Raw genomic sequence first — 26,806 nt, forward strand, 5'->3', positions numbered from 1 at the left:
TGTTTCCTGCTTCTTCCCCTTTGATCTCACAGCTAGGGTGATTTATCAGAGGGACATTAGGACCACTTGCGTCTTTTGTTTCACGGAATCTTGGTTAACTCCATCCCTTCCCGATGTAGAGATTCAGATTGATGGGTTCAATACACCGTGAAAGTAGGACTGCCGAGTCTTCTGCTCCAGTGTCTGAATGGACATTGAACCCGTGAACACTACCTCATTACTTTTTATTTCCTATTTTCTGCACTGCTTATTTAACTTACTTATTTAATATACTTAGAGTAATTCACAGCTTTTTATCTCTATTATCATGTATTGCATTGTACTGCTGCAAAGTTAACTGATTTTACAACATATGCTGATGATATTAAACCTGATTCTGATTCTGAAATCCCCAGAAGAAAATAAGACACTGTAATACTCTATGAAGCAATGTGCAGGTTTACTGAAATGTATTTCCTGCTTCTATAAAAGCTATGTAATAGAGAGTAGCTTATTTGTCACACATACAATTAGATCTACCTATATACTACAAGCAACGCAGAGGAATATGGAATGAGGAGTGAATTTACAGGTGGGACAGCTCACATTCACTAGTGAGGGAAAGTGCAGGAGTGTAGTTAATGCATTAAGTACAATCACAGAACAGCAATTCATGTGGATAATAACTAACTTCACAATTTCGCCTTGAGATGTATTTCCGCTTACCTCTCTTCTTCTGCCTTCACCTGAAATGCATCTTCTAACCAGTCCAAAAGCTTGTGTGTAAACTCACTCACATCTTGCTACAAAATAAGAGAGAGGACTTTAAACACACACAAAATGCTGCAGGAACTCAGCGCAGGGTATGCACCAGGTATGGAAATGAATAAACAGTTGATGTTTCAGGCTGAGACAATTCTTCAGGACTGGAAAGGAAGGGGGAAGACGACAGAATAAAAAGGTGGGGAAGAAGGTACAGAGGATTATAAATACTTATTAAAGAGCCACGTGCATGTTCAAGATATGGTACTCTAGCACACGAGATGGGAACATTTATCAAGAAGATGACAGGTAGCTTGAAAGAGGTGTGAGACTTGATACATATAGCTGATAGCCATTAACTTTTTCCCCAAGGTGGAATGCCCAATACAGGAAGGGGCATAATTTTAAGGTGAGCGAAGGAAAGTATAGGGAGGGATGTAGAGGCAGGTTTTATCACACAGAGAGAGGTGAGTGCATGGAATATACTTGCCTGGTATGGTGGTAAAGGCACATACATTAGAAACATTTAAGAAACTTTTATACAGGCACATGGTTGAAAGAAAAATGGAGGGCTATGTGGGAGAAGAGTTAGATTGATTTTGGAGTAGGTTAAAAGACTGGCACAATGTCGTGGGCTGAAGGCCATGTACTGTTCTATGTTCTATAATTTGATAAAACAACAAGTTAGAACCAACTACTGAAAGTTTGATGAAAGGAACGATCTTCAAGGAATATTCTGAAGGAGAACAAGATGGAGAGATGCTGAGCTATAGGTAGAGTAGGAAACACACAGATGAAAGGTGACGAATTAAAAGGTTAGACAAGACTAGAACTGGAGGGACTTCAACAGGACTGAAAGGCTGCAGGAAGTTACAAGATCAACGTGTGACAGACTAAATAATCCAAATTCCAGTCACGCATCTGTTTACATTTGCCAATGGGTATGATAGTGGGCTTTACACAAGAAGGGAAAAGAGGCCAACAGCTGTGAAAATCGTTAACAAGGCAATGCTATGATAATATCCAGGCAGGGACAGTTTACAGATAACGTGCCCAGGCAAGTGAGGGTTTTGGAGAGCATAGGTCCCCTTTGCACAGGAGGAGGCCAGAGCCATTTGACAAACCAAGGCAGATAAGGAAGCAGATGAAGGATTCTAGGGTGACATTTACTATTGCACAGTTATTTTGCTAATTCTGAACAATTATTGACCTTTAATGTGTAGAATGTGTAGATTCAAATGGCTATTACCTGTATTATCATAGTGTGATTGGTGAGTGATTATAGTTGTAAGGCACGACCTGGCATGCTGACTATTCCTAATCATATTATGCCTCTTCAAATGTTCCTAAATCCTGTTTGTCAGGATCTTCTCCATCAACTTACCAACCAATGTTGAGCAATTTAATCAGCAAAGACAGGGATCAGATGCATAAATATTTTTTTTCAAAACATTGAAAAATCTTTCTTTCCCTCCCAAATAAAGCTTGGACAGGGATTCAGATTTCATTGGTTTCAGAGATATTTTAAACAAAAGATATTACACAAATTGTTAATCTGCACATTCTTGATGATCCACTTCCCAAATCTCACCTGTTGCAAGTCATTGGATTTGAACGTATCCTTCAGAATTTCCACAGCTCTTGAAGGATCCACATACTTTCTCTTGGAGCTAACCATTAGCGCAAATAGATATCTTAATTCACGCATAAATGGTAGATTCCGACGCTCCTGCACATTGGAGAAATAAAATGAATAGATTTGTGTTACAGAGTCAGAAGCGGGTAACCTGCAAAGCAAGGAAGGGCATTGCGTACGGTAATTGCAAGGATTCATGCTGAGCGTGTCTGCACGAAAATGAATCTCAGGATTGTATACAGTGACATAGATGTAGTCTGATAATAAAATGTATTTTGAACTTTATGCACACGTTTTTGGTAAGATGGAACTTTTAAATCACTTACAGATTTTAATTGAGACAAGCCAGTTTAAAGATAAATTTTAGACATTAGCTTTATTTGTTACACGTACATTGAAATACACAGTGAAGTGCTTCGTTTTACTTCAACAAACAACATAGTCCGAGATGTGCTGGGGGTAGCCCACAAGTGTCAACAAGCTTCTGGCACAATATAGCATGCCTACAACTCACTAGCCCTAACTTGTTTGTCTTTTGGAATATGGGAAGAAACCAGAGCACATGGAAGAAACTCACGCAGTCACAGGGAGAACATATAAACTCCTGACAGACAGTGGTGGAAAATGAATACTGAACTGCTGTAAAGCATTACACTAACTGCTATGTTACTGCGTTGATAGGAATATTAAAAAAGTGTGTAAGGATAGAGTTGCCAAGAGATTGATAGGATCCATGGAAGCTGCACTACACAGGGTCTGGAACATCAGGTATGAGAACCACCTTTGCCCCATGCCCAAAGCATCTCAACTCACTCACATCACCAGGTCAAAGTCCGTAACTCCCCCTCTGTCAATAGTGTAGAAGTATCTTCACCACCGTGACTGCAGCAGTTAAAGAAGGTGCCTTACGAACATACTCCCAAGTGCAAACAGGGAAAGGATTGAGGGTAGGAGGCAGAGGAAGGTCGTTCAGAAGGGGTCGTGCAGAAACATAATGGAGTGTTACAGATCTGGGGGATGCTGGAGGACCAGAAGTAATGGAAGGAATTAGAAACCAGAGATGGTTCACTCAGAGTGTGGAACAAGCCACACTGCAATACTAAAGAGAAGTTTGGATAAGCACATGGATGGATCCAGGTGTAAGTCAAGGGAACTAGGCAAAATATCATCGGCACGGTCTAGATGGTGAAAAGGGCTTTTTTCTGTGCTGTAGTGCTCTATGACTCTAAGATTACTGTAGCAATACTTGCCAGCAACATCCTTGCAAATCTGGTTATCGCACTTGCCAATCTCCTCCCACCCCCACCTATTAACCAAACTGCACACTGTTCTCCAAATGTGGTCTAAATATTCCTTATTCCTCAAAAATTAAACTCTAGGCCCTGTGATCTTATTAACCTTTATCACCACCATAACAGACTCAGTTACTTACGACCCTTTATTTTCTGATACTATACAGCCTCTCATCTCTTTCTATAAATAATATGCAACTTTTAAAATAATTTGCTAGCAGTATGTCCATTCCTGAAGTTTATTAATGTCCTATCATTTTGCCATAGCCACTCCCATTTAGAAATTACTGTAATGTCTGATTTCATGTTACAAAGAAAAAATTATGAACGTGAATGTTCTACGCAATTATCCTGCTAACGATCATTGTTCTACCTCTTACGACTTCAAATAGCCTAGTTTGCCTCTAGCAACCACTTTGCACTCAAAACAACCTTGCACCCAGCGTCAGAAAAACCCAAGAATTGATTATGAACTTTAGGAAGGGGAAATCGGGAGAACACACACGGCAGTTCTCATCGAGGAGTCAGCAATGGAAAGGGTGAGCAGCTTCATGTTCCTTGGTGCGAACATCACTGAAGATCTTCCCTGGGCCCAACACAGATGCACAATGAAGGTGCACCATTGGCTATATTTCATTAGGAATATGAGATTCAGTATATCACCAAAAGCTCTTACAGATTTCTGCAGATGTACTGTGGACAGTAGTTTGGTTGCATAAGCGGTAGACTACCAAGTATCGATGACATCTTCAAAGAGGCGATGCCTCGAGAAGGTGGCATCCATGAAGAAGGGCACTCACTATCTAGGACATATCCTCTTCTCATTACTACCATCAATGAGGAGGTACAGAAGCCCGAAGACACACAGTGTTTTAGGAATAGCTTCTCCTCCTCCGCCATCAGAACTCTGAATGGACCATGAACCAACCCCTGAACACTACTTCACTATTTTGCTTTTGCACTATAGATTTTATTCATATTGTACATTCAGAATTTTTAGAAACTTTTCTGTATGTATTGCACTGTACCGCTGCTACAAAACAAATTTCGCAACATATGTCAGTGAAAGTAAAGCTGATTCTGGTTTAAGCCAGCCAGCTACCTCTGTGTGCCCCCTGACTCTGCATTCTGACTTTACACAGCATCTTTGTAAATAGTCCACAGAACAATTGGTATCCTCTCCAGCTTTGAATAAATGTTGAAGCAAGCAGAAAAGCAAGACACTAATGTTTAGTCTGCACCTACTCTTGTGTTATGACTGACCCGACAAACCTTCCAACAGAAATTACTCCATTCAGTAACAATGACATTCGGTAAGCTTGTTGATCACTAAAGGATTAGCAGGGAAAGGGTAATGGTTCAAAGCCACCTGCTGCACTTTGTATTTAAAGCCTTTAGAAAGATCCTCACACAAGAGGTTGATTCACTCCCCTCTCATGAAGCTACTTTTTGAAAAATGCTCTCATAATACAGCCAGCTACATTCTTTTTAGCAGCTATATTGACAACAGTTCATGTAGTATTACCAACGTCTATATGGAACAGAATCACTCTTGGATGTTCTCAATGTTTCAGGAACAGCTTCTTCCCCTCTGCCATCTGATTTGTGAATGGACATTAAATCCGTGAATACTACCTCACTACTTTTTAATTTCTATTTTTACACTACTTATCTACATATGTATTTTATATATATCTATACATTTCCTGTAATTCATGTTTTTTTCCCATTATTATGTATTGTATTGTACTGCTACCACAGCCAACAAATTTTACAACGTACGCTGGTGAATTAAAACTGATTCAGATTCTGCTGTTGATCCCCATTACATTTTCAGTTTATTCATAGAGCACAGAAACAGGCCCGTTGGCCAATATGTTCATACTGACTGTGTTTCCCAGCGAGCTAGTCTTGTCTGCTCATGTTTCACCCACAGCCCTCTAAACCTCTTTTTTTCCATGTCCTTACATAGGTGGCCTTTAAATGGTGTCAATATGCCCCTCCCAACCACTAATTCTGGCAGCTCATTCCAAATACTCACAACCCTTTGGTTGAAGAAATTGCCCTGATGTCTCTTTTAAATCTTAAACCTATGTCCACTTGTTTTTAACCTCCTCTGCCAGAAAAAGACTATATGCTTTGACCTTGTCTATGCCGTGCAGACAACCAGGGGTGGCACGGCAGCGTAATGGTTTACAGTGCCAGGGATCAGAGTTTAATTTTTTGCCACGACCTGCAAGAAGATTGTATGTTTTCCTTGTGACCGTATGGGTTTCATCCAGGTGCTCCGGTTTCCTCCCACCTTTCAAAGAGGCTTGGGTTAGGGATAGTGAGTTGTGGGCATGCTATGTTTATGCCAGAAGCGTGGAGACACTTGCAGGCTGCTAATAACACATCCTCAGACTGCAATGGTCATTGACACAAAGCATTTCACCGTATGTTTTGATATACATGTGACAAATAATTCTAACTTTTATCTTATAGACGTACCTCCATCATGTCACCCTTAATCTCCTATGTTCCAGGGCTTCTCATAGGTCACCTCCAATTCCTTCCATAAAAGTGATGCTCCTCTAAGGTACAACATACTAAAACTTCCCAGCAACGTACACACCGCCGAAATCTTCTGCTGACTTGGAAATTTCTCAGTAACAAAACCATTATTGTTGGCAGAATCTCAGATGGTGACAAGGAGGTACACAGGAGTGAAACAGCACAACTGGTTGAGTGGTGCCGCAACATCAACCCTGCACTAAAATTCAGCAAGATCAAGGAATTGACTATAGGCTTCAGGAACCGGAAGTTGAAGGTACACACAGCAGACCTCATGGAGGGTCAACAGTGGAAAAGGTGATCATCTTCAAGTTTCTGGGCATCAACATCTCCGAGGATCCATCCTGGGTCCAACACATTGAAGCAATCATGAAGAAGGCATGCCATTAGCTCTACTTCAGTTGGAGCTTGAGAAGATTGCTATGAATGTTCAGTGGAGAGCATCACTGCCTGGTATGGAAGCTGCAATGTATTGGATTGCAGGAGGCTGTAGACTCAGCCAGCCCCATCACAGATACAACCCTTCCACCATCACGAATATCATGCCTCAAGAAGGCAGCAGCCATCACTAAAGACTCTCACCATCCAGGACATGCCTTCTTCTTGTTACTACAATGAGGGAGGAGGGCACAAGAGCAAGAAGACCCACACTCAACGATTCATGTACAGCTTCTTCATCAGTACCATCAGATTCCTGAATGGTCCATGATAACGTGAACAGTACATCATTATTCCTTTTTGCACTATTGATTTTGGAATTTATAGCATTTTTATATCTTTGCAGTATTGCAGCTGCAAAACAATACATTTCATATCATACAAGTGAGCGAAAATAAACCAGATTCTGAACACTTAAGCTTCTGATGGATGTGAATGGTTTTGACCCACACAGATCAATTTGCCACCAGAGGGAGCTGCAACGCAGGATGGAGAAGACAGGAGTGGAGACAGAATATTGTCAGTGCACTAAAAGGAAAGGACACTATTATGCAAGGATTCCAGTTAACTCGGCCATCGGTTAATCGGGGCAGCTGTCTATTTGGGACGACTCTTAAAGAACAAATACTAAATCGAGACAATAGCTGGGATTTCCTTCGCTTATTTGGGAGACTGTTGCCGAAGTTCTGAACCAGCATCAGTCGTGTGCATTTGCTTGGTCATTAGAGACTACACTGTGCTTAGAATGATCAGCTTTTAAATGGCATCAATTGCATGTGTTTGTGTCAAAAAACAGCGATTTTTGTCACTGATAGTTGGCGAGACACAAGTCTAAAGCTCGAAGTAAATTTATTCTCGAAGTACATACATACTGTATATGTCACCAAATACAATCCTGAGATTCATTTTCTTGCAGGCATACACAGTAAATCCAAGGAACACAACAGAATCAATGAAAAGCCGCACCCAACAGGACGTACAAACAACTAATGTGCAAAAGACAACGAACTCTGCAAATACAGAAGAAATAATAATAGTAATAAATAAGTAAGCAATAAATATCGCGAAGATGAGATGAAGAGCCCTTGAAAGTGAACTGTGCGAACCTTTTTAGTGATGGGGCAAGCGAAGCTGAGTGAAGTTATCACCTCTGGTTCAGGAGCCTGATGGTTGAGAGGTAATACTATTCCTGAACCTGGTGGTGTGGGTGCTGAGGCTCCTGTAACTTCTTCCTGAAGGGAGCAGTGAGAAGAGAGCATGGTCTGGGTGGTGGGGGTCCTTGATGATGGATGCTGCTTTCCCACAAAAGCACTCCATGTAGATGTGCTCAATGGCAGGAAGGGCTATGACAATTCAGAACTGTTTTACTCACTGCATTCAGGCTTGAAGATGCCAGAAACAGCCAATGTGAAAATGAAACCATTTCACCACTTCAACAAGTTAGGAATTATGAAGAAGTTGAAGGAATGCACAATTCTCTTGAATGTTACAATGAAAATGCAGATTCGATGGATACAATCATCGAAAGCATTATATGAAGCCAGTCCATTATCTGCACCAGGTGTCTCCACTGATTGAGACTGTAAGATCATAAGATATTGGAACAGAATTAGGCCATTTGGCCCATCCGCCATTCATCATGGCTAATCCATCTTTCCTCTAAGCCCCATCACCTGCCTTTTCTCCGTACCCCTTCATGCCCTGACCAACCAAGAATCTATCAACCTCTGCCTTACATATACATAAAGACTTGGCCCCCACAGCCGCCTGTGGCAACAAACTCCACAGATTCACCACTCTCTGGCTAAAGAAATTCCTCCTCAATCCTGTTCTAAAAGGACGCCCCTCTATTCTGAGGCTGTGTCCTCTGGTCCTTCACTCTCCCACCATAGGAAACATTCTCTCCACATCCACTCTATCAAGGCCTTTCACCATTGGATAAGTTTCAACGAGGCTACCCCTCATTCTTCTGAATTCATATGAACATAGGCCCAGAGCCATCAGACGCTCTTCATATAACAAACCATTCAATCCTGGAATCATTTTTATGAACCCTCTCTAGTTTCAGCATATCCTTTCAGAACTAAGCGGCCCAAACCTGCTCACAATGCTTCAAGTGAGGCCTCACAACTGCTTGATTAAGCTTCATCATTCCATCCTTGCTTTTATATTCTATTCCTCTTGAAATGAATGCTAACATCACATTTGCCTTCCTCACCACAGACTCAACCTGCAAATTAACCTTTAGGGAATCCTGCACAAGGACTCCCAAGTCCACTTGCGCCTCAGATTTTTGAATTTTTTCTCCATTTTGTTCCATTACAGTCAATCATAAGAACATGATGGATGAATTCCTCCGTTGATAACTATTACGAACTAATAGTGTTAGCATTTGGATTTATTCTATGAAAATATCCCAGAAAATATGCAGTTCGGGTGGCTGATGGTTGGCTTGAGTTGTTCTCTGATCCTGTCAATCCATTTGCAAATGTTTCATTACCATATGAGGAGACACCATCAGTGCAATGTTCATTTGTGGTGTCCTCCGAAAGCTTGGCCTTCATTTACTCATCGATCAGTTGAATGGCCGTCATTACAGAAACTCGATTACGACGTAGGGAGGGGGTCTTGCGCTGATTAGTTAGTTGTGTGGTGAACTCTGTGCGTTGCCAATGTGGGCAAAGTTCCAGACAACTCATATAAATATATAAAAAACAAGCATTATGAAGACACTCTACGATTGGACAGCGCGTTGATGATGTCTCCTTGTATGGTGACAAAACGTTTGCAAATGGATTGCCAAAATTAGGGAACAACTCAACCAAACCAATTCATTCTATATTTCATAACGTTATACCTTTTAACTATTTCCATGAACTTAGGCAAACTGGGGCAGCTGTTTAACTGGGCCAAAATACACAGTTCCCGATGCATCCCAATTAACTGATATCCACTGTATTTAAATCAAATGATTGCATTTGAGAGAATGTATATAGTGTACAACCTGAATTGAAAACGCAAGCATTTTTAATGCCAGCTAACAAATTATCTCCAGTTCTCTATGCCATAAGATAGGAAACAGAGATGCAAAGTGCAAAATGACCCCACCATTGAGTACATTTACATGGAACACTTCCACAAGAAAGCAGAATTAATCATCAAAGACACCCCCCACCCCCACAAAATATCCAGGCCATGTTCTCTTCTCACTACTACCATCGAGGAGGAGGTACAGAAGCCTTAGATCCCACACCACCAGGTTCTGAGAAGCTTTCCATTGGTCGGGATTGACCATGGACGTTGTGTGCTAGCTGTCTAGATTAGCAAGTCAATACAGTACGATATGAAGAGCAAGCTGTTGCCATACAACAGGCTCTCCCTTTCCACACAGCTGATGAATCCAAAGGAACGTCAGGGAATGATAGTTTGGCACTAGTGGCATCGCAGGAGTTGCCAGTCAGCGTTGAACCAACAGGTTCAGGGACGGTCATTACTGCTCAGGCTCCTGAACCAGCGTGGATAACTTCATTCACCACTATGCTTTCGAAGACTTTGCAACTCAGGTTCTCAGTATTTTTTTTATTTGCACAATTTGTCTTCTTTTGCAGACTGGTGAAAATATGTACGGTGTATGTGTATGGTTGTATATATGTACTTTGATAATAAATTCACTTGAACTTGGTTGTGTGTCAGACTTTGTGTGTAGTTTTTCATAAATTCTATTGTATTATTTAACTTTTCCTGTATATGCCTGCAAGAAAATGAATCTCGAGATAGCATATGGTAATATATATGTACTTTGATAATAAATTTACTTTGAACTTGAATAAAGACAAAGCCCTCCACTCAGTCTCTAACTTCAATCAGACTGCACTGCTGTCATTGCATCCATATGGACGTCCGCTTGCTATCTTTTTGTTTTAAACTGAATTACTTGCAACTGGTCCTTTGATCTGGATAAACTAACATTATAAGTGGTCAGAGTGTACTCGTGAATCGTTACAAGTTGACTTATTTTTGTTTCTCTACTTAATGTTTTCCAGAGCTCCACTGAGCTCTCATGCCGACAAGACTCATGGCGGTAAGAAAGTAGATTGGACAGATAACCTGACAACTGTCGGTAAGGAATTTGTACATTCTCCTCATGACCGTGTGGGGCTCCTCTGGGTGCTCTGGTTTCCTCTAACATTCCAAAGAGTATGGGTTAGTAGGTTAACTGGTCACAGGGGTGTAATCACAGGTTCATTGGAACGGAAGAGCCTATTACAATGCTGCATCTCTAAATAAATAAAATTCCACAGGGATCTGTTCTGGGACCCCCTGCCCTTTTGTGATTTTTATAAATGACTTGGATGAGGTCAGCATCATGTGTGGAGATTCTTTTCACTCCCAAATTTTTTGTGTAATGCTATGGATTTCTAGCATCTGCAGAATTTCATTTGTTTGAGATGTTTTTCTTTATTTTTTATTTATTTAGAGATACAGCACAGTATCTGGCCATTCTGGCAATTACACCCATGTGACCTACTAAAATACGTCTTTGGAATGTGTGAGGGAACCGGAGCGCCCAGAGGAACCCGTGCAGTCATAGGGAGAACATGCAAACCCCTTACAGTGGTGGGAATTGAACTCAGGTCACTGGTGCTGTAATAGTGTTATGCTAACCACTACGCTACCATGTCAGAGGCAGTTTACTTCTACACAGTGAGTGTTGGGTGCCTGGAATACTCTACCAGGCATGATGATAGAGGCTGATACAGTAGGAACAGTTAAGAGACACTTAAATAGGTACATGGATGTACAAAAAAAATGGAAAGTTATGAGCTCTGGAAGGAAGAAGGGTTAGATTGATGGTGGAACAGGTTGAAATAAGTCGACACAGCATGCGTCACCTAAATCTGAGAGACTTCTATTGATGTACAGTGGAGAGTATACTGGCTTTTTGCATCTCAGCCTATTGTGGGAAACACCAATGGCCTTGAACAGAAAAAAACTGCAAAAAGTAGTGAAAGCGGCCCAGTCCTTCACAGGAAAAGCCTTGCCCACCATTGAGCACATTTACAAGGAGTACTCTTGCAGGGAAGACGCATCCATCAAGGACTCCCCCCATCCAGGCCATGTTCTCTTCTCACTGCTGCCATCAGGATGGAGGTACAGAAGCCTCAAGTCCTACACCACCAGGCCCTCAACCATCGAGCTCTTGAACCAGAGTGGATAACTTCACTCACGCCAACACTGACCTGATTCCACAAACTATGGACTCGCTTTTAATGATTCTACAACTCATGTCCTCGATATTTACTGCTTTTTTTTTGTATTTGCAGTGTTTGTTGTTTTTTGTCTGTGTCTGTCATGTGTGGTTTTTCATTGATTCTATTGTGTTTCTTTCTATTTACTATGAATGCAAGGTAATTTTTTTTAACTAAAAGAATAGTAGGTGTCTGGAACTTGCTGCCGGAGGAGGTGGTGGAAGAGGATACCACTGAGACATCTGAGAGATTGTTAGATAAGTAGTTGAACAGTTGGGAAGTGGGGAAGATATTGATAATGCTCAGACACAAGGGACATTGAACTTGACCTCGTGTTTCAGCCCAAAGATTGCAGGTCAAGTACCTGTTACTGGCCTGTACGATTCTGTGTCCTATGCCTCGACCAGAAACATCAACTTGTCCATTCCCCCCAGAGATGCTGCCTGACCCACTGAGTCCCTACAGCAGACTGTCTCAAAGTTCAAAGTAAATTTATTATCAAAGTACATATATCTCACCACATAGATTCACTTTCTTGCAGCCATTTACAGTAAATACAAGAAATGCAATAGAATCAATGAAAAACCATCCTCAACAGTACGGACAACCAATCTGCAAGTGAAGAAATGGAGGATCCAACTGCACAAGGAGGTATTGAGACCAAGGTACTGAAGTTTATTGATTAGTTTTGAAGGGATGACACAGTATTGAATGCTGAGCAGTAGTTGATAAAGAGCATCCTGATGTATGCGTCTTTGCTATCCTGGTGTTTGTTACTCCAAGTTCCAGAACCTGCTGTCTCCTGTGTCTCCGATCAGAGATAAGACCATAAGACAAAGGAGCAGAATTAGGCCATTCAGCCTATCAAGTCTGCTTCACCACTCCATCATGGCTGATCCATCATCCCTCTCAACCCATTCTCCTGCTTTCTCCCCATAACCACTGACACTGATTAATTAAGAACCTATCAAGCTCTGCCTTAAATATACCCAATGACTTGAACTGCAGCCATCTGTGGGAATGCATTCCACAGATTCACCAACCTCTGGCTAAAGAAACTTTTCCTCATTTCTGTTCAAATGGATGAATTTCAATGGCTGTACTCTCTGATGATAGACTCCCCCATTGTAGGAAACATCGTCTCCACATTCACTCTATCCAGACCTTTCAATTCCTTATATACATTTACCCTTTCATGCCATGGAATGAAAGACTGCAGACTGAAGCAAGGAATCTTGCTTAGATGATGAAAGACATGAGAAATACAGCAGATGCTGGAAATCTAAAGCAATAGACACAAAATACTGGAAGAACTCAGCAAGGCAGGCAGCATCTATGGAAATGAATAAACACTCAACCTTTTAGGCCGAGACCCTCCAAACTGAGAGTTTGCTTATTTCCACCCTTTGTACACATCAGAGGGAAGTCTCTGCACCGCAGTTCCTACTTGCAGGCCACTCACCTTTTGATTATGAGGCACATCCTGTGGATCAATTGGTGGTACATAGTTGAGGACGAGTCTTCGAAACTTCAGCAGGTTAAACAATGACTACAGGAAGAAGGAACAAGAACAATACATTGGTATCAATGCTGGAAATTTACATGGCAAATACTTAACACAAGCAAGGCTAGGTAGTATCGATGGAAAAGAATACAGTTGACACTTTAGGCCAAGACCCTTCATCAGGACTGAAATTTTATGACTTGTAGTGATGATAAACCTGATTCTGATATGTGTCTCTATTGTTGGCTGAGAGTGGTAAGATAAGGGAGTAGGGAGAGGGGAATCATAGTCGAGAAAAGGAGAAGGGAGGTGAGGTGATGGCCTCCATCAGTCAGAGTTGGCCGTGGATGTTGCATCTTAGCTGTCTAGATATGCAACCCTGGGCAGTACAATATGGAGAGTGGGCTGTTGGGTTGGCCCATGTAGCAAGCTCTCCCTCTCCATGTATCTGATGAACCTAAAGGAACAGTACAGACTGATACAGTTTAGTACCTGCAGCGTCACAGGACTTGCCAGTCAGCATTGAACTCAATGTAGGACTGCATCAGGGACTCAAGCTCTAGATTTTCCCTCAAGGTTTACTCCTGAAGCCATAAGACTATCGTCGTGACTATCCCTCGAGGTCGAGGATGATGGCCTTCATTCTGTTGATCTACTTATGGGCTCTCAAGTGAATAAGACTATACAATCATTAGATATAGGAGTAGAAGTAGGCCATTCGGCCCACTGAGTCTGCTCCGCCACTCAATCATGGCTGATCCAATTCTTCCAGTCATCCCAACTCCCCTAACTTCTCCCTATAGCCTTCCCCATGAGTGGGTATAGCCACAGGCAGCGGAGGTTTGAGATTGGAGTTTTCCTTCTCTTAAATGAGCTGCCAACCATGGCTGACAAGCCTCATCTGCCTGAAACGACTGGTTTTAAGGTGCCAGTAACCTGCCTTTGCCCCATCTCCTGTCAGTCGAAACGGTTCCACTGGTCTTAGTAGCTAAGCCACATGTGAAGGCCAGGAGCTGGACATGGTTGTCAGAAGCTACTTGAGACACATGCCAATGGGAGCATTTAATAGATAGTGGGAGCTTGTCCCTATTACCACCCCCCGGCTATAATAACCTTGGCCACAGTACTGTATATGCACAAATGCAATGAAAAACATGCAGTCACATCGTAAGTATATAGGGTCAAAGTTTGCAGTAAATTTATTATCAAACTATCCATCGGTTACCATATATTACCTTATTACCTTGAGATTCTTCTTCTTGCAGGCAATTTCCGGAAAATTATAACAATGGGATTTTAGGAAAACTATACATAAACAAAGACTGACAAACAACCAATGTGCAAAAGAAGACAAACTGTGCAAATAAAATTAATACTGAGAACATAAGTTGTAAAGAGTCCTTAAAAGTGAGGCTCATCTTCTTTTATGAGGCTCTTGGATAGGTTCATGGAGCTTAGAAAAACAGAGGGCTATGGGTAACCCTAGGTAATTTCTAAAGTAAGTATATGTTCCGTACAGCTTTGTGGGCCAAAGGGCCTGTATTGTGCTGTAAGTTTTCTATTTTTCTCAAGGGAATTGAAGGGTGGGTAGTTAAAGGTTAGCTTACACTGCAAAGCCCACAATGCCTGAATGAATACAAAAAAGAACCAAACGACAGAAAGAAAGATAAATTAGAAAAACAACCTATATTTCTGTAGCCACAAGAGAGACTGCAGACCTGGAACTCTCACAAAATGCTGGAGGAAAATGAACTTATTGTTTGAGGCCAGACCCTTCATCAGTACTGGTGAAGTTCTAATCTTTTTTTAAACAGGGATCATCATTTTAAGGTGGGTGAAGGAAAGTTTAAAAGAGCTATCAGATATGGAAAGACACCCAGGGGCGATGGTTGAGGCTGATGCATTAGGGACATTTAAGAGTCTCTTAGGCACATGAATGAAAGAAAAATGGAGAGCTTGGACCATGTTTGAAGGAATGGTTAGATTACTCTTAGAGTAGGTTTATACAGATTGGCACAACATTGTGGGCCAAACAGCCTATACCGTGTTGTACTGTTCTATATAATTAAGCGCTGGAGACCCAGCACTTAATTCCAACACAATGGAACAATAACCAGATGTTCCATTTTAGTGATGCTGTCAGAGTTAAGTATTGAACTTGAAATGGAGGAAGTGCTCAGCTTTTATTCTAGTAACAGCATGGACCTTGGAGTAACTGTGTGGAGTTCTTGTCATCTCACTATTGAAAGGATGGCAAGATGAAGGGTCTCAACCCATATCACCGATTGCCCATTTCCCTCCACAGATGCTGCCTAACCTGCTAAGTTCTTCCAGCTTCTTATTTCTGACTGTAGGGATGATATAGTTGCACAGGGGAGTAAGGAGTGTTGATTCACCAGCATATCGTCTGGAATGGAAGGCTTTAGTTCTGGAGAGAGAGAGTGGATAGGTTGGAGTGACGGAAGCTGAGAAGTGGTGTAGTAACAGCACAGAAGATGGTTCACAGCAGAAAGTCAAAGACCAGGATAGTACAGAAACAGGTCCTTCCACAAGGGAACACCTTGTCGTGCACAGACAGGGAAGTTAGTGAAAATCTTTTTCCTGTGGTAAGGGTATCGAAAACATTGTTTTAAGGTGATCTGAATTCTAAGTAATTTTCCCCACACAGAAAAGGTTGTTGCCAAATGTGGTGACAGAATCAGATACAATTATTATTTTTAAGAGACACTAGGGCAAACATAAAAAGATGTGACTAACTGGTCTAATGTAGCTGGGTAAAAGGGTCATGATGTGATGAGGCCTGTTTATGGGCTGTATATCCTGCTGATTCTATAAAAACAAGCACAAGCATTGACCAGCCATTCTATTCTTTTAGCAAAGCCTATTGAGTGGTCAATACTGACCAAAACACCAGAGGTTGCTCTGCTGCTCTTGAAAACCTGTCAAAATTTTCCAGCATCGGCAGAACCTCTTGCTTTTATGATCAAGAAAGTTTAAAGGAATTGTAGTATACAAATCATAACCAGCAACTTCGTTCCAAAAGTGTTTCATTGCCAATAAGGCACTTTGCAGTACTGAAGATCTCAATTGGAATCCACACTGGTTTGCCTTAAGAGTACAGGTACAGCAGAAATGAATGTACTTCAAGACCCAGCTGAGACAGAAGAGACCAATGGTCTAGTGCCTTATTTGAACGTCCCAGAAGGGCATCTCGAAAATGAAGCAAGTCCAAGTTATTTTGTTCAAGAATATTTTTGAGAGGATTGAGGCATTAGAGCAGGGGTTACATACTATTTTTATACCATGACCCCACCATTAACCGAGGGGTATGTGAGAACCCCTGCTCTAGAGCATTACTGTCAGACTTCTTCCCTGGGGGAAAATGGCTAATACTAGGGGACATAATTTTCAGATGATTGGAGGAAACTACAGGGGGATATCAGAGGTTAAGTTCTTTACACAGAGAGTGGTGGGTTGGTGGAATGCCCTGTCAGAGGTGATGGGAGAGGCAGATACATTAGGGACATTTAAGAGAAGCTAGATCAGCACGAGGATGATAGAAAAATGGAGGGCTATGTGAGAGGAAATTAGAGTAGGTTAAAAGATCAGCACATTATGGGCCAAAGAGCCTATACTGTGCTGTACTGTAAACAACAGGAATTATGCAGATGCTGGAAATTCAAGCAACACACATCAAAGTAGCTGGTGAATGCAGCAGGCCAGGCAGCATCTCTAGGAAGAGGAACAGTCGACGTTTCAGGCCGAGACCCTTCGTCAGGACTAACTGAAGGAAGTCCTGACGAAGGGTCTCGGCCTGAAACGTCGACTGTACCTCTTCCTAGAGATGCTGCCTGGCCTGCTGCGTTCACCAGCTACTTTGATGTGTGTTGCCTGTGCTGTACTGTTCTATGTTCACGCCAGCCTGTTGCACCGAGGTAGCTTAAGAGTCCGCAGATTGCAATGGGTGAGGCAAGTGGTATCGTCTGTAGAGAGGTTTGCTTGAGAGGTTGTCCTCTTCTGCTTTTCAGATACCGATGCATTTATCACATGCATATCAAAACATACAGTGAAATGCATTTGCAATTCACCAGTGCACTGGTTATTGGCAGACAGTGGGGGAACAGCGTGGCCTTGGTCATAGCGAGGACTGGGCCTCAAGCCATGGTGTCACCTGTCTAAAGCTGCCCGGGACAGAGCCGTTGGAGGCAGTGCACTGTGCTCCTTTGGAGTGCCGGAAGCAGTGGCACACTCCAAACTGGAGTTGGTGCTGTCCCCCAGTGTTTGGTCTGCAGAAGACAAGCTGCAACACGTTCAACTGCAGACTGTTGCAACATCCATGAACTATGGGTTTTGGACTTTCTTCTGTGTGACTGTATTTTACTGATATCTTATATGTGCTCCTTGTGCCTTGTGCTGTGAATGACTATTGGTACTGCGTTTTACACCTTTGCCCTGAAAGAACGCTGTTTTGTTTGGCCGTATTCACAGATATTCATGTATGGTTGAATTAAACTTGAACTACCAACACAACCTAAAGATGCGATGGAGACAGCCCACTAGAGTCGCCACATTTTGTTTACTGTTTACCTGTGCTGTGCACTGCATGCACTTTAAATTATATTTTCCTAACTTATTTGTGGTAATATTTCACTTTATGTGCATTGCGTGATAAATATTTTGTGGGTGCAATGTAGTCTAGAGGAATGTTGTTTCATTTGGTTGTGTATATGTACAGTCAGATTACTATGAACTTGAAGGTGAACTTGTTCATTCTGGTGCTAACATAGCATATCCACAATGTTTTTGTGCATGGTTTCAGTCACAAACTGAGAGACACAGGTAATCAGATTGAGGCAGGGGTTACAAAGACTCAGTGAGAATTACAATTTCCAGGAAACTTTGAAGGATTTCCTCCTAGAAATCTCTTGCCTGACAAAGCTCAGAGTAGGGTGCATATGCTTTAGGAGGTAGGCTTCAGGTGTGCAGATGATGTGATCTATCTATCAAAGCTGCTTCGAAAGGATAGCTGGGGCGGGGAGAGAGCACAGACACTAGCTCGCCTATCCTGCTTTGAAACATTTTGAAGGAGACCAAAGGAATTCTCCCCCAACAGCTGGACAAGATCTTAACACTTAACTAACCTGAACAAAATGATCAAAAAAAGTTGAGCAACACAAACAAAACTCTGGAGGTCAGATAGCATCTATGGAACAGAATAAACAGTTGACGTTTTGGGCTGAGACCCTTCATTGTGATGGCTCTGGGCCATTACTTGCAGGAGATTAGAAGACGGGGGTGGGGGAGAAATCTCATTGAAACCTATCAAATATTGAAAGGCCTAGATGGAATCGATGTGGAGAGAATGTAAAGGGAGGTCCCTTTAGAACAGAAAGGAGGAATTTCTCCTGCAAGAGGGTGATGATTCTGTGAAATTCAATGCCACAGATGGCTATGGAGGCCAAGTAATTGGGTATATTTAAAGCAGAATTTCAAGTTCTTGATGGGCAAGGGTGTTATGGTTATAGTGAGAAGGCAGGAGAATGGGGTTTAGAGGGATGGTAGATCAGCCATGGTGGAATGGCACAGCAAACTTGCTGGGCTGAATGGCCTAATTCTGCTCCCATGTTACATAGTCATAGTCTTATCATCAATAAAACTGAGATGCGTTTCATTCCTAATTCCTGACACACTGAGCTGCATATTTTGGCTACACCTTGGTATGACATTCCGTGCATCGAGCACGTACTTATAATACCAGTGCAATGAGATATTATTTCTGTTCTAAGGAAGCTGAGCATACACAAATGTGCTCCTGACAACAGAAAAATCAATCAGTAAATAAGAGACCCTGAAAGAGGAAAGTTCAGTTAAAGAACTTCAACACATGCCAAATTATTCATTGGGCACTTTGCTACTTGTGGTTTCAAGAAGAGCAAATGTACAAAGCAGACTCAGTGAAATCTCTGGGCACTATTAATGATAAATAACTTTTTATAAATTTGGAATCCGATCTGTGCAGTGGAACAGTGTCAGGATCACTTGTTTACACCCATGGTGAATGGCAGCTGACGCAAAGCGTGGGCACTTTCATAAACACGTTACATAAAAGTGCAGACAGTATCATATGCATATGGTTCTCACCTACCACAGCACGGGCTGACAACTTTCTCCCAGCTGACTCTACTCTACCAACCCATACCTCACTAACATTCAGATTTCGATTTATACATGCAAACATACAGTTTCCATACATCTGAATGGCAGCCAAAGAAGATGCTTGGATTGAGCTTGCCCTCTTGCTCAAGTTCTATACCACTTCTGGCATTGGAGAGGGAGCAGAGGAGATTCATGAGAAAGATCCCAGGAATGAAAGGGGCAACGTATGAAAATCATTTAATGCCCATGGGCCTACACTCACTGGAGCTTAGAATAATGGAGGGGATGGGAGAATCTCACTGAAACTTATTGAATATTGAAAGGCCTTGATAGTGAACGTGTAGAGGATGTTCCCTGTAGTGGAGGGCTCTAGGACCAGAGGGCACTGTCTCAGAATAGGAGGACATCTCTTTAGACCAGAGGCAAGGAGGAATTTCTTTCACCACAGGGTGATGAATCTGTGGAATTCATGGCCACAGAGAGTTGTGGAGGCCAAGCCATTGGATATATTTAAAGCAGAGGCTGATAGGTTCTTGATTAGTAAGGGTGTCAAAGTGTCAAAGCAGGAGAATGCGGCTGAGAGGGATAACCCCATTGATGAAGATTCGATGGAGCAAAATTAGATCATTTGGCCCAATGTCTTATGGTGACAAGGATTCTGGACTGTGATTGTTTCTTTTTCACAGAATAAGACCATAACTATATATACCAATGACTAGGCCTCCACAGCTATCTGTGGCAATGAATTCCATGAATTCACCAACCCCTGGCTAAAGGAATTCCTCCTTGTTTCCGTTCTAAAGGAAAGTCCTTTTATTCTGATGCTGTGTCCTCTGTTCCCAGACACCCCCACTATAGGAAGCATCCTCTGCACCTCTTGAAGTAGAACTTCTGGCTGTTGTACCATACTCCACTATTTGACCAAGGGTGCTGGCTCACACCATGCCTCTGCTGCCCATGAGAGCGTCCACAGATCCTCCAGCACATGGTTGTGACTCAGCTATGTACTTTGGTGATGTTCCTGCAAATAGGTGCGGACTGAGCAAGTGAAAAAACACGTGGTTTTCAGTAAGTGTGGTAGAAGCAGATTACGGTATTGGAATTGGTTTATTACCACCTTACATACGGTTCATTAAGATCAAATTATTAGACCATATGATCATAAAACACAGGAGCAGGACTGGGCCATTCTGCCCATTGAGTTTGCTACACCATTCCATCATAGCTGATTTATTACTCCTCTTAACCCAATTCTCCTGCCTTCTCCCTGTAACCTTTGATGCCCTTATTAATTGAGAACCTGTCAACCTCCACTTTAAGTATACTCAAAGGCTCAGCCTCCACAGCTGTTTGTGGCAAAGAATTCTACAGATTCACTACATTCTGGGTAAAGAAATTCTTCCTCATCCCTGTTCTCAAGGGATGCCCTTGTATTCTGGTTGTTTTCTTCAATTCTAGCCAAATCCAAGAGGTGACGAGGATTCTGGAATGTGATTGCCCCTTTAGTTATAGAATTACAAAGCTGTACAGCACATTAAACAGCCCTTTTAGCCCACCTCCTCCTGCCTGCCTTAGGCGCATATCCCTTTACTCTTTTCCTAGCCAAGTACCTGTTGAAATGCCTTTTAAATACCATGTTGCCTCCAGCACCTTGTTCCAGATGTTCACCAACCTCTGTGTGGAAAAACTCACTGCTCAGCTCTTTTAAACATCTCCGCCCTCGCCTTAAACCTGTGCTCCCTTGTTCTAGATTCCCCCGCCTTGGGAAAAACATTCTGACCAGAATCACAATCAGGTTTATTATCGTTGACATGTCATTAAATTTGTTGCTTTGTAGCAGCAGTACGAGGCAAGACATAAAAATTACAAAAACTCCCTAGACCCATCAACTTTTAAACTTCTGCAAGGTCACCCCTCAACCTCCTACATTCCAATAAGAATAAATTCATCCATCATCAGGGACCCCCATCATCCAGGTCATGCCCTCTGCTGCCATCAAGAAAAAGGGACCGGAGCCTCAGTACTCACACCACTGGTTGAGGAACAGTCACTACCCCTCAAACATCAGGAGATAACTTCACCTGCCCAATCACTGAACTGTTCCTACAAGCTATGGACTCACTTTCAAGGACTCTTCCCCTCATGTTCTCGATATTCGTATATCTGTAATACCTGGGATATCTGTAATCTGTCAAGTAGGGTGCTGTGCACAATTCTGATTTGATGGAGACAGACGTGAGAGAACGGAGGAACATCTGGAGAAACTTCTGAAATGCCTTTTTCACTGCCGCTGTTTTTGTGTGATCCTGAATCTCCGGAGGGGAAGGCCCCGAGTCCTCGGCTTTGATTGTTGCTCGGATGCAGGGACAGGGTCGAAGCGCTCGGCAGAGATGGTGCTTGGTGTCGAAGGGCTGGTCGGAGGCTCTAAGTTTTCAGACGGACTCAAGAGTCCGCTGGAGTCGGGTGCTTCCAATGCATCGATAGTTGTCGGTGCCTGGAGGTTTATGGCAGAGAGTGTTTCTCCCTTCTGCCACCTGCTATCGGGGACTAGGGAGTCGATCGGAACTTTGAGACTTTTTTCTACCGTTCCCATCGTCTGTTCTTTATCAAATTATGATATTGTTTTGCACTGCTGTAACTATATGTTATAATTATGTGGTCTTGTCAGTGTTAGTCTTTGGTTTGTCCTTTTTTTGTGATATCATTCTGGAGAAACTTAATGCATGCATGCATGCATTTCTAAATGACAATAAACGAGGACTGAGTGTCCTCATAATCTAATCTAATCTAATTTACTGTTTATTTATTATTATTTCTTCTTTCTTTTTGTATTTGCAGTTTGTTGTCTTCTGTACACTGGTTGAATGCCATAGTTGGGTGACCTTTCATTGATTCTGTTATGGTTATTATTCTATAGACTTATTGATTATACCCCCCAGATTCCCCTTAAATACCTCACCTTTGACCCTAAACTTATGATTTCTAGTTCTTGTCTCACCCAACCCAAGGGGGAAATGCCTGCATATATTCACCCTAAATATACCCCTCATAATTTCGTATACCACTAGTAAATTTCCCCTCGTTCTCCTGCGTTCCGGGGAATTAAGTTCTAAACTATTCAATCGTTCCCTATAACTCAGGTCATGGTGAATCTCTTCTGCACTCCCTCTGTTGCTACCAAATGGAGAAAGTTTATAATCACAAGAGATTCTGCAGATGCTGGAAATCCAGAGCAACATACACAAAATGCTGGAGGTCATGCAGCATCTATGGAGAGGAATAAACAGTTGACAATTCAGGCCAAGACTCTACATCAGAGCATATTTTATGATGTAGTTTCCAGGTTCAAACACTCAATGATCACTCCTCATGCTGGGGAGTGCTCAGGAGTGCAAGGCTGACCACTCCTCATGCACATAAATGCCTCCCCTGTGCAGAGATTCAGAAGCTTCTGGGTGTGCACGATCAATATCACCTGGTCCCTCAACACCATCTCTTTGGCTGAGAAAGCACAGCAACATCTCCACTTCCTGAGGAGATTGAGGTGAGTGAGGCTCTCTGCCACACCACCCCACCTTTCTAACCATTTTTTACAGGAGCACCACTGAGTGTCCTATCCAGCTGCATTCGTGTCTGATATGGGAATTGCAGGCTATCCGACTGCAAGACATTACAAAAGATTGAGAGGACTGGTGAGAGGATCATCAGTCTCTCAACACATCAGATCTGTCCTATCTTTCCAAATATCTCTTTGAATCCCTTCCGACAAGCTGGAGGTACCACAACATTAGGACTGTTAAGATGGGAAAACGACTTTTTCCCCTGGACTGTAAGGCTACTGAACTCCCTGCCATCACCCAGGTCTCATCATGTATGAAGCATCAGTAGCTTTATACTATTTACTTTGTAATTTCTGTCGTATATACACCTTATTACTTGTTAATTTATTTGTGGTAATACTACTTTATGCATTTTTTGTGAGTTATATTGTGTGGGCCTTAGTCTAGAGGAACATTGTTTCATTTTGCAGTGTACGTATGTACAGCAGAATGACAATAAGCTAAACCTGTACTTGGCTCACTGCATTACAAGACTTTTCAAGACGTTTAATTGAAAATTGCCCGACAGTATACAATTACAAAACAAAGCAGGAGTAGATGCTGAATTGGATGAGTGAATACTCAAACTTGAACCCATTATGGAATTAGCAGGGGCCTGGGATGTTTTGGTCGGGATGCGGGGGATATGGGCAGCGTGATAATGTAGTGGTTAGCATAACGCTTTTCAGCACCAGCTAAAAGATCAGAGTTCAATTCCTGCCACTGCCTGTAAGGAGTTTGCACGTTGTTCCCACGATAATGTGAGGTTCCTCCAATTGTTCCGGTTTCTTCCTACATTCCAAAGATGTACAGATTACAGTCAGTAAATTGTGGGCAAACAGTGTTAGCACCAGAAGCATGGCAACAACTGTGGGCTGCCCCTAGCACATCAGACTGTGTTGGGTTGTTGACAGAAATGATGCATTTCACTGTATGTTTAGGTGTATACATTTTTTAATAATCCATTCAATATACATAATTGATTTACTTATTTATTATTGGTTTATTTTTTTTTCTCTCTGCTAGATTATGCATTGCATTGAACTGCTGCTGCTAAGTTAACAAATTTCACGTCACATGCCAGTGATAATAAACCTGATTCTGATTCTGAAGTGACAAATAAAGCTAATCATTTAACTTCCTCACTGATCTGGAGGGGAGTGGAGAGCAGAGCTGCAGGGCGGTTAAAGGTTGTGAATATAAAGTGCTCAGAAAAGTAGCAGAAGCATCATCATCATGTGTTCTGTCGTATATCATAGGCGATCTTGGTCCTATGACATTGATTGTTCATGGCAAATTTTTCTACAGAAGTGGTTTGCCATTGCCTTCTTCTGTGCAGTGTCCTTACAAGACAGTTGACCCCAGCCATTATCAATACTCTTCAGAGATTGTCTGGCGTCAGTGATCACATAAGCAGGACTTGTGACCCGGATCAGGAGGTGGGGAAGGGAACTGGAGACAGGAGTGTTGAAGGAGTGAAGAAGGTGGTGCCGCACCTTGCCCAAGAGTGACCTGCAGGCTAGCGGAGGGAAGGAGTGCCTCACACCTCCTCCAGTAGAGACACATCTCCACCCTGCCAACCGACAGCACAAGAATATGAGTTTTAAATTAACCACTGAGGTGGTAAACTTTGCTGAGAATAATCGTGCTCGCAAGCGTAAAGGAGAATGAAATGATAGTTAATCCAGATCCAATGCAACATAAAAAAAACAATAAGCATAAAGAACATGATAATAAAAAAGCACAATAAACATAAATACACAAGATTAGCTTATGTTCATAGATTGATTATATGTCCACAATGTGACGCTAGGCACAGAAGTGTCTGTACATAAGGTGACTGATAGGAAATGATAAAGTAGTGGTGATTGGAGGTATGGAGGGGTGGGTTAGTGGGTGGAGGTGTTGATCAGCCTTCCTTTAGTCTACTAGTCCTGATGTGGATGCCACGTACTCTCCTTCCTGATGGGAGTGAAACATACAGTCCAACAGCAGGGTTGGCGGGATCATTTGTGATACTGCTGGCACCTTTCTGTATATATGACCTTGATGGTGTGTAGGCTCTATTCCCCACCCATCCTGCGACGCCAAACAGATTATAGTGCAGGGGTTCTCAACCTTTTTAAATCTATGGACCAATACCATCAAGCAAGGGATCCACGGACCCCTGATTGGGAACCCCTGCTACAGTGGAACTTGCCTGGAATCACTGCCATTTGGGTGTAACAGAGGCAAGGAAAATCAACATGTAATCAGTGGGGGGAAATGGGATTCAAAGGGAGGGTGACATGAGTGAATAACATCTGAGTGTGCTGGAGTGGAAATCTGTCAGAAAATAAACACGGTTCGTTTTACAGCAACAAATGGGTCATTCAGCTAGGAACAGCCACCTGATCCTCCAGCTCAGTATCACTTCCAGAACTGCTCATTTCCAAACTGTGGTTCTCAGCCAGTCTCTGCAGTGCTGGGCAGCTGGGCAGTAAAAGGCCAAAGGGTGAGAAGCAGGAATGGCGAAGCAAATGGGGGGGGGGGTGCGGTGGGAGGCAGTTAGCTGAGGTCAGGAACTGTTATCAGGTTAACACAACTTACTGTTTCTGGACCATCTGCGAATCCACAAGTCTGCTGGAGACTGGAGGTCAAAGATGGGCTGTTTTGAGGATAGAGGACAATGTGGGTGGGTGGATGGGACAAGTGAGTTACATTGCCCAGCAAGTAATAGCACCAAATAGCTGGAATTGCCCTGGGCTTAGTGACCTGCACATCATAGCAAGTGGTTATGTTTATCCTTCTTAGAGGATCGGTACCTTTGATTGCCAGTTCTCAAGATTCAGGAAGTGTTGCCATTTGGTACTCAGCTCCCAGTAGGGTCACCCTTGGTGGTAACATCAAAACAGAGATTCAGAAAAAGAGCAATACAACCAAGATATCAATAGTGTAGCTGGTGGAAGATGACGACACATCACAATGGCAGTGAAGGCAGAGGAAGGCTACAGCAGTGAAGGGTCCCCAGTCGTCTCGCAGTCCATGCCAATGGACCTTGACCCCAATCTCTCAAGGACTGTGTGGAGGCTGCTTGTGCATCAGCCTCCCCATATTAAACAAAGTCTTTCACAAGCATTCTTCATTAAAGGAATCCACTTAACATCTAAGATAAAGTCAGTGGCAATAAGCAAATGGCAATGGGGGCAGTACTGCGAGGTCTGGGCAAGCCTAAGATTCATGGTGTTGGGTTTACGAAGGGCAACTGGAGGAGGAGAAGAAGAGTGCTTACTCTTGCCCACACTCCAGCAAAATATGTGGATCCTGGATCAGTCTCTACAGACACCTGTGGACCCACCAAAAGGAAACCCTTTAGATCATATTCGACACAAGTAATGGCACGACCACTATGTGTAAGGTTTCACTGCTAATGTAATGATTTCTCTGTAGCAGCAATGTTTGAGTTATGACTAGAGATAATGAAGCTTTGGAATGTGGGTTATCCAATGAGTGGGATGTTGTTCATTCTTGTGGGGCTGGCAGCAGGGATTTTGCAGTCTTTTGCCAGGGAGAGATGAGGAGATGATGCAAATGGAGAGAGTTGGTAGATTGCCAGACGGAGCGGACTTAGAGTGAGGGTCCGAGGGTCGGCTACGCTG

At 42.6% G+C, this 26,806-nt stretch overlaps 1 protein-coding gene across 4 annotated transcripts in view; it reads right to left on the bottom strand.

Annotated features, from left to right (window-relative positions):
- The window catches only part of usp25 (ubiquitin specific peptidase 25), a 243,587-nt gene that overhangs the window by 124,880 nt on the left and 91,901 nt on the right, over positions 1–26,806 (bottom strand). For all 4 annotated transcript variants that reach the window (XM_063050256.1, XM_063050258.1, XM_063050257.1 and 1 more), the window contains exons 6-8: positions 13,372–13,458; positions 2,333–2,470; positions 706–782 (exon numbers count right to left, since the gene is read on the bottom strand). In XM_063050256.1, the coding sequence (XP_062906326.1) occupies positions 706–782; positions 2,333–2,470; positions 13,372–13,458 (302 nt within the window). The remainder of the gene's footprint in view (positions 1–705; positions 783–2,332; positions 2,471–13,371; positions 13,459–26,806) is intronic.

Source organism: Mobula hypostoma, chromosome 6 (genome assembly GCF_963921235.1).
Source record: "Mobula hypostoma chromosome 6, sMobHyp1.1, whole genome shotgun sequence".
Taxonomy (NCBI): Eukaryota; Metazoa; Chordata; class Chondrichthyes; order Myliobatiformes; family Myliobatidae; genus Mobula; species Mobula hypostoma.